The 12,380-nt window shown below is 39.4% G+C and overlaps 1 protein-coding gene across 1 annotated transcript in view; it reads right to left on the bottom strand.

The window, feature by feature from the left end:
- Positions 1 to 12,380, bottom strand: part of LOC112107192 (lipoxygenase homology domain-containing protein 1) — a 198,931-nt gene that overhangs the window by 120,538 nt on the left and 66,013 nt on the right. Inside the window, exons 18-21 of the mRNA XM_026659537.2 lie at positions 9,437 to 9,523; positions 5,450 to 5,582; positions 5,034 to 5,185; positions 1,968 to 2,122 (exon numbers count right to left, since the gene is read on the bottom strand). Coding sequence (XP_026515322.2) covers positions 1,968 to 2,122; positions 5,034 to 5,185; positions 5,450 to 5,582; positions 9,437 to 9,523 — 527 coding nt within the window. The remainder of the gene's footprint in view (positions 1 to 1,967; positions 2,123 to 5,033; positions 5,186 to 5,449; positions 5,583 to 9,436; positions 9,524 to 12,380) is intronic.

Genomic DNA, 12,380 nt, shown 5'->3' with positions numbered 1-12,380 from the left:
CAGCACACACTGGGCTGTTGGCTTATTTATGCTGCTCTCCCATTAAAACCAGGTTATACAGATATATTGTGTAATCCTAAATACTGAAAACATGTTGATGTATAATTTTAAAAACCCAAAACAGAAACAACATTTTAATTGCAATCCATGAGAATGGCTGGATTTTGCCTGTGAAAAATCAAAAGTCAGGATTCTATTAAGTCAGAAAAAATGTCGACATTTACCAGATTATGGGGGAGGGATAGCTCAGTGGTTTGAGCATTGGCCTGCTAAACTCAGGGTTGTGAGTTCAATCCTTGAGAGGACCACTTAGGGATCTGGGGCAAAATTGGTCCTGCTAGTGAAGGCAAGGGGCTGGACTCAATGACCCTTCGGGGTCCCTTCCAGCTCTATGAGATAGGTATATCTCCATATATTTTTTTTTTAACTGAGAGGAATATGGTATCTGAACCAGGTGGGTGGGGGGAATCAAGTCTTCCAGTATAAAATGAAAATAAAGCCATGAGGCAGTGAAGATAAAGCATATCAGAAGCATGTCTGAGGAACAAAGCATTTTCCTTCCTTGAGAAGTGCATTGTATTGCAGCTTCTTTGGCCAATAAAGAAGCCATCCCTTGGTGGTCCTGCTGCCCTATTTTAAACTCTCGTCAGTAGCAGTGTTCTTTTTATAGCAGCCGCAAAAGGCAGGAATGATATAAATTCTCTTTCCTTTTCACCTTTACAGCCTCTGCTGCTGAATATTTTCTGGTGACCAGCCTCCTAGGTGCTAATTATCACAGAATGAATACACCGAAGTGCCCTGTCATGCATGATGTCTGAGCCATGTGACCCACTGGAGGACGAATTTGAGACTAGCTGATCTTTCTTGCTTGAGGTAGGCAGCTGGCCTCATTTCTCTATAGAACCTTCTGTCTGATTAATGTCAGAGTGTTGTTTGTGTATTGATGAAACACCAACTAGTATGTGCCCAAACCTGCATCCCTTATTCACATGAGAAATCCCTACTCTCATCAGTATTAATAAAAATAATTATAATAATTTATAGGGTTGCCTTAATCTCAAAACATTTTACAAAAGTGAGTGAATATTTTTATTTCTATTTTAAAGATAGTGAACCTGAGGCACAGAAAATTTCAGCAAGTTGCCCAAATTTACACCAAATCAACAATAGATCTGGTAATACAAACTAGGTCTCCTGACCCCGAGTTCAGAGACCTGTCCACTGGGGCACATTACCTCTTATCAATCCACTAATTTCGATGGGTCTACTCACATCAAGTTATTCACATTTATGAGAATTTGCAGTGTAAGTATTATCGTATGGGCCTGAACAGGTTTTTGGTTTCCACAGTTCTTCTTTTCTTGTTAAATGTAAAAAGGCTGGATGATATGGTATTTCTCAAGTGACTTTTGCTATGCTGGCGTAACCCCTGCTTGCTTGGGGGGGGGAGGGAGGGAGAGGAGGGTAGGTTATACTGATTTAATAGCTTAAATTAAGTAACCACCAGAAAACTTTCCCCTTTTTGGCATCTCAGTCATCTCTTCAGCAAGAACAAATGCTACTTCTGGATTGTGCTCCTCGTGAATTTCCCATGGAGAATTAGGCTTTAATTTAAAAACCTGTTTGTATAATTTATCTTTGCTTCTTCCATGGGAAATTCTCACCCACCATCTTAGAGCATTGCTCCACAAGGGACACAGGTTGGATTGCACAAGCCAATCACATAACATTATGAAGTACGGAGTTAGCCTTTGGCACACACTACCTGGCAATCACTAAATTAAGCAAGCAATCCTGGAGTGATAAGTAATATGAGTTTATCTGGCTGGTCCTGGAAAAACCAAACTGAGCACATTTATTGGCTAAATGTTTCACATGGGTATCATCCAAAGGGTATGTAGCCTTAAAGGATTATTTGGGAAGACAAAGCTAGTTTAAAAACAAAAGGGCTGTAGTGTAAATACTACCTCTCACAGTTGAAAATATATTCAGCGTCCTTCCCAGCTTTTCTGATGATTACTTTCTCACAGTACCAGTACTGCGCCTTGTTACTGGCCTCGCAGTGCAATAGCACCTTCTGCAGTTTTCCAAGAGATACAGCTTCCATTTCAAACATATCCACCTAGAAGACAACAGTGCAGACACCACTTTCTAACAGCAGTAAGAAAAGCTAAAAGCTGCTCAGTATTTTAAGGGCATTGATCCAACTCTCATTACAGCCAAGGAAAAGATTCCCATTGGATATAATGGGAGTCAGATTGTTCCCAACGGGGTAGATTCAAAGCCCATCGAAGTTATCCAGTGTCTTTCCATTGACTCAATGGATTTTGGATCAGGTAATAAGTGGACAAGCTAAAAATCTGAATGTAATAATAATGGCAAAAACCTCATGTAAATTACCTTTACGATCCTTCCCCAAAAGTAGTGCAAAATTCTTCAGTACTGATCCAGTACACCTTACAATAATGCTTGAGCAGTGTTTGGGGTGATTACTTTACAATACTGTAACATTCTTTTCTTAGTAAGGGACATATTAGCTTCATGTGGGGTTCCCCCCTCCATTTAAATGTCATTATATGAAAAAGCTGAAATCTGGCATGCCACTTTGTTCTGCTTATCCATTTAGACTTGTGCAAAAGTTTGAAGAAGATTGCTTTAATGGAGGCATGCAGCTGATCAGGTGACAGATTCAGGTTGGCCTAGTTTTGACCTCATGAAGAGCATACAGTTCGCTGTGCAAACTCTCTCTCTAAGTTTAACAGAAAAACTCAAAGGGAAGAGATGAAAAGTATAAATTTATTACACACACACAGAGATATCCAAAAAAAACTTACGCTAAAAGCATGTTAAGGTTGTAAAGTCAAGCACTCTAAAGATAGGAAATGCCAGAATTAGGGGTGTCCATGTAACTTTAGTTCAGCCCCCTTGTGTATATGCATTATGAGACATTCTTTAATTATATGACCACATACTATATTTTCCACAGGACCCCCTGCTTCATTCAGTGAACAGGATGGACAGTGCTCACTGAATGGGTAACTATCCACTATTTCTTTTTATCCTTCTCGTTCTGTGTGGGCCCCCCCCCGCTTTATTTACTGCACAACAACCAAACCTTGCACCAAATACAGAATTGTTCATTTCCTCGTGGGTTTTTCTGCGATGCAGTCATTGCAGCATCTCAGTTCTTTACAAAGATTAATGAACTGGTGTTCGCAATACCCTGGTGAGGTGAGGTGAGGTGAGGTGAAGTGGTATTATTATCCCCATTTCATGATGAAGTTGAAGCACAGAGATTAAAGCCAAAATTGTCAAAAATGTCATCTAATTTTGGGTGCTCAATTTGAGAAGCGTAGGGCCAGATCTTTCAGAGAACTCAGCATTTTATACCACTTTACATGTTCAGAGCAGAGCTCCCATTAACCTCAGTTCCAGCTATGAGTGCTCAGCAAGTTAGTAAATCAGAGCTGAAGCATCTCAAGTTGAGTACCTAGAAAATGAGGAACACAGTGGCCACCTGTGAAAGTCTGGTTTAAGTGACTTTCCCAGCATCACGTTAGGAACTCTGTGGCAAAGACAGGGATAGAATCCAGTTCTCCAGGGCAGTATTCAACTGCCTGAACCAGCAGATGATACTTTCTTTTCCTGCAGTCCCTTGCCTCATTCACTACACACCTTCCAGCTTCTGTAACAAATGAGGTGAAGAATAGAATCTCCTCACTCTTAACCGTTTTGTATAAATAATATAATACAGGACATTCTCATCAGCCTACCCAGAAGAGGTCTCTCAGGCAACTTTATGTCCTGAATTTCAACTCCTTTGTGCAGTACTTTATATCTAATGCATTACTAATGGGGCAGATTTATATTCTATGCTGTTAAATTGGCACAGATCCACCTGCAGTTTCTCAATGTATCTGGGATGTTCTACTGTGCTGAATAATTTAGCATTTATATACGCTTTGCATTTTATAAGTATTCCTCAAATATGTCAATATAACCTGTGAGGTTAGTAAGCATTCATTTCCCCCCATTTTACAGATGGAGAAACTGAGACACAGTGGAGGCCAAGTGACTTGCCAAGGGCACTCAGAAAGTCAGCGTATGTCAACACTGAAATAAAACACCTGCAGCTGGCCCATGTCTGCTTGCTCGGGATGCGAGGCTATAAAATTACAGCATAGTCATTTGAGCTCGGGCTGGAATCCAGACTCTGGGCCTACATGAGCCCGAACAGCTACACTACAATTTTATAGCCTTGCAATCTGAGCCTCACAAGCCCGAGTCAGCTGACATGGGCCAGCCACTGGTGTTTTATTGCAGTGTAGACATATCCTCAGTGACAGGACCAGAATTAGAACTCAGTAATTTCTGAAATTTGGTCTCCTGCTCAGTCCACTAAACCACGCTGCAGAATGCAGCTTGTGTATTTTACTTATGGTAAGGCTCTTAGGTACATGAAAGACAAATTAGATAGTTTCATTTACACCTGGATTGCATTCATCAGTATCAAAATGCTTTACAAAACTGCCATGTGTTAGAAGAAATAGACAGCAAATGTTCCTACTGAGATTTGAAGCCATGAAACAATTTTTGTGCACTCATTTGTGTCCAATTTTGATCTCTTATGCTTTGACTGAAAATGTCTGTATTTTCCCTTGTGGCTTTTCTCTTCATCTTGATTTTTTTTCTTTCTTTTTCTATTCTTTTATTCTCCTTAATGTTGCCTTCCCCTCCTCCTCCCCCGCCCCCACCGCCCCCCAACTTCCCATTTTTACTCTTGTTCCATTATTCATTTCTGGTTTACTATGTCCTGTTTTTTCCTCACTTATATTATCATCTCCCGAAATGGCAAGCACCAAATGTACTGTATTATATCTATGAAAATCTTTAATAAAAGAGTAGCTAAATAAACTGAAATGTGTCTGTATCCAAGATTTCGATTAGTTCCCCTCAAAACCAACTTTAAGCATGTATAAAGGCTACTTTAAACATGTCTCTGTGAATATGCAAACTTCCTTGCTCAAACTTACCATTCCTCTCTGAAATTTCACTGGCATATCAGATTTATGCAGAAGTCTTAGACCAGAGTCTCCTCTCTTTCCATAGATACATAGGTAGATCGGAGAGTCTGTTTCAGCTTGCTCCAAATGGCCAGTGTAAACATAAATGTGGTATCTCAGAACTTGCAAAACCGAGAAAGGAAAACACAAGTTAGTTATTCATACAGAGAGATCACAATTCACATGTGTTCAACCTTCAGTCATAATGAAGACTCCACCACAAATCTGGCTTGCACACATTTGCAGAGATTATATTTTCAAGAACTAAATTTAAGAGTTTTTTGCGATTACTAACAATACCTTTATGAATATACTGCTCATGAAATATAACATAGCTAACCTGAATCCAGTACATCTAAGTGTGTACTTCCAAAGTATACACGTACTTGGATAAATGGGTTTTCCTGCTTCTTCTACTGGGAGTTCACATATAATATCTCCAGCTCCACGGCTTCTTGACAACCACTTGTTTGCTGGAAAATGCAGAGTCCTCCTGCTCTTTACATGGTGCAGTGTCACCTAGGGAAGAAGCAGTAGCAACAACCATGATGCAATGCAGTTTCTTCAGTTCTGCAGTGCCCGGTACTGAAGAGATACATTTTACTTTTCTAATTCTGTTACTATTTTACCAATGTGCCTCCACCTGGAACTAGAAAGACCATCTTTAGAGAGAATCTTTATGCTCACTCATTCCTTGGTATCTCTGCTGTAACTGCCAACATCTATTCTTTTTATCTGCTAAGAGTTCTCAAAATATGTCTTATTTTTGGTGTGAGCAAACACATGAATTAAATTTGCCTTCTTACCTTACTAAACATAACTGGTTCTGATTTTTGTCTACAGATAAATTCCATGGAAAACTGCCTTCTGAACTGCAGAATGAAAACATTCTGAAAAATGAGCAGTGAGACTAGGTTTTTGGAAAGGGAAGTGGGTCTGTTACAGGACCATTTCCAAATGGAAATGGGCTGAAACCAAATTCCTGAATCTAAATCCCTCTGAACTCTGGTGGGGGAAAGCACGTGTTTTCATAGATTCTAAGAAATCTATGTGTTGAAACTGGTGGATCCAGATCCAAATTCTGTAGCTGGTTCCTGCTTCTATAACGGAACAAACCAAACCCCTGCATCCAAACACATTTACATCTTCCCCAATTTAAGATAGTTCAGGATCCAAATTTTGAGCTATTTGCTACTGAGTGCTATGGTAATAACTGTCTTGTTTGTTGCTTCATGTTATTAGAGGAGCTTTTTTTCCTTTCCTTCTTAGGGATGGTTATTATTGGTCTTCGATTATAGCAGCACATACTACAGTTTTCCCTTCCTCAACTTTCATTAGCAGCAAGCATTTAGTGCCAAAACCATTCTGTCTCTACACTCTTGATGCTGTTTGAAATATGGTATTCTGAGAAAAAGTTTATGATTAAAATTACGAAATTAGATATTTGCACTCAAATTCTAAAAGCACATTTTAGAGGGGGAGAAAAGACTCCTTTAAATTGCTTCCCCATTAAAGTGGACATGTATTTTACTTAAAATAATATTCATTTAAAAGAGAGAGCATTTGGGTTCCAACATGAAATACTTTTGCAGCAGTGATTTTTAATCACTAATTGAATTTACAGGACAACCTCAAATGGTTATTGGCACAGCTCCCCTTGCTGATTCAGAGCAACAACAAATGTTAGCTGCATTGACAAAAAAAACACAACTTTCAAGTTAATTGGTTTCCTTAAGTGAAGGGAATTCTTTGAAATCCCAGAGTTGCTCTATGAAGTTTGGGCTAACATATTAAAGAAATGTGCTGTAACCAACAGGTTGGAAAATAGATTTCCTGAAATTGTTTGACCAAAACTGAAACATTTAAACTTCTATTCAGGTTTGATATTCCTAAACTTCAGGCCTCTGAGCTAATGTCAAAAATCTGTTACTGCCATGCAGTTCTGGTTTTAGGATTCAGGCCTTGTAAGATGAAATGACAGAATAAAAGGCAGGCACGTGTGTTTCCATACACATAGGTTAGGCAGGGCTGCCGGGGGGGGTGGGGAGGGGGAGAGGGAGGGCCAAGTGGGGCAATTTGCCCCAGGCCTCTGGCCCCAGAGGGAGCCCCACGAGAATATAGTATTCTATAATATTGCAACTTTTTTTTATGGAAGGGGCCCCCGAAATTGCTTTGCCCCCAGGCTCCCTGAATCCTCTGGGCGGCCCTGAGGTTAGGAGACAAAGCACAGGTACTTGGTCTGGAGTTCTGAAAGGAATATTACATGATAGGTCTGTTCTAGTATGAATTTATTCTACCAAGTGTTATTCAGCAAAATAGAATAGAATTAGGTCACTTAGTAGCTCTGAAATATGTTGTTCCAAGCATGGATATTATTGTGTGCAAGGATATGACTGGCCTATTCATAGCCAAACTTCGGTCTTTTTCTCCCCATGCAGTTGTCCATGGTGTAGCTGAAATTCTGTGACCTTCCACGGCCAGTTTCTAGAGGTAATATAAGAGCAATCTACAGCAAACTGAAAAATACTGTTCCATTTTTTAGGATGCAAAATTTGACAGAGTATCAATACTCCAAAATTAACACCTAGGTACCACAGTGATTGGCACATTAGAAAAAAATGCTAACAATGCCAAGTTTGGGGGAGTTTGAATTCAAAGTTTTGGTTCTGATCCATCCCTTTTATAAACTTGACAGTGATAATACATTTATGTAAATGCTTTGATGGCATGTATTTTGGGATTACACAATCTGTCACTAATCTCACCCTCTCTGAATGCCCTGGTTAAGTGCAAAATTAGGTATTTTTCCCCAGAATCCCATAGTCAAAGAATTTCTCATTGGCCCTGGGAAGTAACTACTCACATACGCTAGGATGTACAGTATATACCATGATCAAAGGACTCTGTGGTTACACACAAGTAGAAATGTGCCAAAAAAGTTGAACCAGAGATAAAATCTCAAGTTTTCATTGTTATTGCAAATAAAACATTCCACCATGTTGCCTTGACATTCAGTAAGGTCTTTCATTGCAGGTTTGCATGTCAGCTAGTCTTTAGCTGTCTTATGTTAAGATTCATTTAACCCAGTGGTTTTCAACCTGGGGTCTGTGGACCCGTGGGGGTCTGCAGAGTAGATCTAAGATTTCCAAAGGGGTCTACAGCTTCATTTGAATTTTTTTAGGGATTCACAAATGAAAAAAGATTGAAAAGCACTGATTTAACCAAAACCAACCAAGTTGGGGATCAGTGATGAGCTGAGTGAATCCCAAACTGTCACCACATCCCAGAAAATGCCCTGTGTCAAGTTTCTTATAGCTAATAAATTATTAATATATTTTATAATGCATTTGGATACTTTAATGAATAATATAGGCCCATTTGGTGAGCACAAGGGATTACGTTTATCCAGTCGAACTGGTGCAGCAGTAGCTTCATGGACAGAGCTCAGAATGTGTTCTGTTCCTGACTCTGACACAAACTTGTCTAGTGACCTTGGGAAAGTTTCTTAAACCACTTTCTGCCTCAGTTATCTCATCTGTAAAATGATACTTACTCTTCTCTATAAAGTGATTTGAGTTGAAAAGTGCTAAATAAGTATTAATTATTATTTTAATGATCACCTACCATCCCATTCAGTTTTTCCACTATTTACTATAAAGTCACAAAGCAATGAATTAAAGCACTAATTATGCTGAAGACTGATCAGCAAATTTACCATAAAAATCTTAAGAACATAGGAATGTCCATACTGGGTCAGACCAAAGGTCCATCCAGCCCAGTATCTTGTCTGCCGACAGTGGCCAATGCCAGGTGCCCCAGAGGGAGTGAACCTAACAGGTAATGATCAAGTGATCTCTCTCCTGCCATCCATCTCCACCCTCTGACAAACAGAGGCTAGGGACACCATTCCTTACCCATCCTGGCTAATAGCCATTAATGGACTTAACCTCTATGAATTTATCTTGTTCTCTTTTAAACCCTGTTATAGTCCTAGCCTTCACAACCTCCTCAGACAAGGAGTTCCACAGATTGGCTGTGCGCTGTGTGAAGAAGAACTTCCTTTTATTTGTTTTAAACCTGCTGCCCATTCATTTCATTTGGTGGCCCCTAGTTCTTATATTATGGGAACAAGTAAATAACTTTTCCTTATTCACTTTCTCCACACCACTCATGATTTTATATACCTCTATCAGATCCCCCCTTAGTCTCCTCTTTTCCAAGCATAAAAGTCGTAGCCTCTTTAATTAATCCTCATATGAGACCCGTTCCAAATGCCTAATCATTTTCATTGCCCTTCTCTGAACCTTTTCTAATGCCCAGTATATCTTTTTTGAGATGAGGAGACCACATCTGTATGCAATATTCAGTCTTACCTTTTCTAACTTCCATTCTGGGTGTTCACTTGTTCCATCGTGTCCTATTCTTATCTTATAGAATTCTCCAATATACTTTATTTCAACCTGAATTTAAACACAAAACAGCACATGTAAATAAGGATCAAGCATTGAAGCTCTATACTTCAGGCTTGCTTGGCTTGTGATGTGAAGGTTAGAGGCTGTTTAACCAAAGCCCACATTGGAGAACTGACCCGGCAGTTGATTCAAGATTAGAAGGCAGCCTTACATAATTCTATTTGCCCACACATATGGGGTGAGAAGCTTTTTGACAATAAGAGTGGGCATGTGTATTTTGTGCCCAGGCTGCTATCTTTTCATGATAGTTTTGCAAAAAAACCCAACCCTCTAAATATTTCCTTTCCTGTGTCTTAGCTTATTGCAAGTGAAAGAAAAGAATAATGTACTTTTCACCATTTGTGCTGTGTTTCACTTTTTGCCATTCATTCAGCTTGGCCGAGGGCCACATTTTTTAAAAAATTAGGCATAAAGTCACATGCACAACTGTAATTCTTTCCCAATTTCCCTGAGAAAGTGAAGTACCTATGTGTACAAAGATAGGCACGCAACAATTCATGCATGTTTTCAGGCAAACCTTGGACTGCCCCTTTTCAAAATCTGGCCCTGAAAATAGGCTATTCAGTTTCTCTTCGGCTTAGGCTCCAATATAATTAGATGGGTTCCACCTTAGCCCCAATGGAACCAGGATGCTGGCACAGAAAATTAGCAATATTTTTGAGATGGTTACAACTGGTAGGTTGGAGAAAAAAAGGTTGGCCAAAGCTGAACGGTGAGTGATACAAAAATAAATCTGTCCAGTAAAAGATAGATCAGAAATTACAGCTGAGCTGGAGGAGGGATGGTTTACATCAGAGGTACATTCTGGAAAAGTAAAAGAGTGGCATATAATAAAGTTGAATAACAATAGGCATGCCATCAAAAGTGAAAACTGAAACAGACTGCATCAATGTGAGATGCTTAAAAGCAAAAACAGATGAACTACTGTGCCTGGCAGTGGAAGAGGACACTGATGTAATTGGCATTATTAACATATGAGAGCATGTCAAAAACTCAAGGGGATCTAGTAATATCTGGCTAGGTAGGACAGATTAGCTGGTAGAAGTGGGAGATTAGTACTATATCTAAAAGAGCCTATTGAATCTAAGAGCCTGATTCTCCTCTCACTTATACCAGTCTAAATCAGGACTGACTCCATCAAAGATAGCAGAGCAATCTTGGTGTAAAACTAACATGACAAGAGAATCGGGCTAATAATTTCTGAGCGGACAGGACCATACAATAGAATCTGAATACAAATCCCAAATCATATGAATACAAATGTACCATCAACCTCCTGTTGAGGAAAAAGGTATTGAGTACACAACAGTAAAGGAGATCAAAGAGAAAACTCAGGCCCCACTCCGGCATTGAGATCTCCTAGAGTGGAACCCTGCACATGCTCCAAATCCCACTGACATATGCACAGGCACAGGGGTCTGTTCAAGCAGATCCCAATGCAGGATTGGGTCTATAGCTAAAAAAGAAGACCCAGGGAGCGAGTTCAGTTACCTACATATAGATTGGCCATTTGTCACAATGAGAGAAGCAATTTCATGACACCTTAAACCCTTGTTTCTTGGGTTCTTTTACAGCATGTAAAAGAAAGACTACTCTTGACTTAGGGCTAAGTAACACACAGGGAGTGGTTCAAGGAGCAACTGTAGTTAGGCCACTAAATAATCGTGACCACAATACAATTAAATTCAGCATCCTCGAGGTGAACCTTAATCCCTCAATGTTGGCAGTCTCCCTTTAATTCAGGTCAGAAAATAAATAGTAGAGATGCCAGTGTAAGTTTATGAATTTGCTGGACCTTCTGAATCCTAGATCTAGGATTGGAGTAGACAAAGCATGGAATGGAGAATCCCCTTTCTCTTCTGGAATATATCAGCAAATCAAAGTGCAGTCAACACTCACAGGTACACTTAGACCTAGGATTACTTTCCAGAAATTACTGCCATTTTGCAGAGTTGTTTTGACAAATATTTAGAGCATCTGTCCAGTTTGTGAACACAGAAATGTAAACCATGCAGCAAAATAACATCTCTCAGGATGCATTAGAGCAACACGGTTAAAACAATTTCTAACATAAATCCTAATATTGGTCATATAATTGTATGGAGGATACAAAAGGCCTAAATAATCCAGCTCCAAAAACATGGTACAGAGAGATCTGTAAACCGTTAGAAGTCACTGATGTATTCTTACCTTTTTGATTGAATACAGTTTGCATTTCACTTGCACCTTTACTTTGTAAAGCATTTTGTAGCACCGTAAGTATAAAGGATACTCTTATAGTCCAATTCTATCCCATTTTTCAGGTCTTTTTGATGCTGAACTGTTATCATTATTTAAATTGAATACAAATCATTTCACATCCTATATATTGTACTACAACTAGAGTTCTCAGACACTTGAAAAGCAGATTTACTGTCAGATTATTTCTCAGTGAGTGTTCTTCTGACTAAAAGGCTGATGGCAGCATCCTCTGTCATATTCTCCTTTTTCCTATCCCAGCTCACTGCTGGTTCAAATCCCAAAGAGCTATTTACATTGTTTTAAATAGTTTTCTTTTTTTACCCTTTCTTTTAAAAATCCCTACTCATATATTATCACCTACTCTCTATTTCCATTAATAAAAAAAAAGTTTCCTTGTCTCCCCTCATAGCCTAATATTTCCCCAACTCTTATTTCTAGGCCCAGCGGCCTTTATAAGAACATTGTCCTGCTCCCCAGAACACTTTGCATGGCCCATACAAAGAATGTTTAAGAGAATAATTGAACTCAGTGGTGCCAGCCATGAGTCTGTCCCAAACCAGAGGGAAGCTCACCACTGAGGTCACATGCAGGGTGCTTGTCACTC

The sequence above is a fragment of the Terrapene carolina genome, unplaced genomic scaffold (assembly GCF_002925995.2).
Source record: "Terrapene carolina triunguis isolate 2854851 unplaced genomic scaffold, T_m_triunguis-2.0 Scaffold58, whole genome shotgun sequence".
Taxonomy (NCBI): domain Eukaryota; kingdom Metazoa; phylum Chordata; order Testudines; family Emydidae; genus Terrapene; species Terrapene triunguis.
This window is presented reverse-complemented; position numbering and strand designations above follow the sequence as displayed.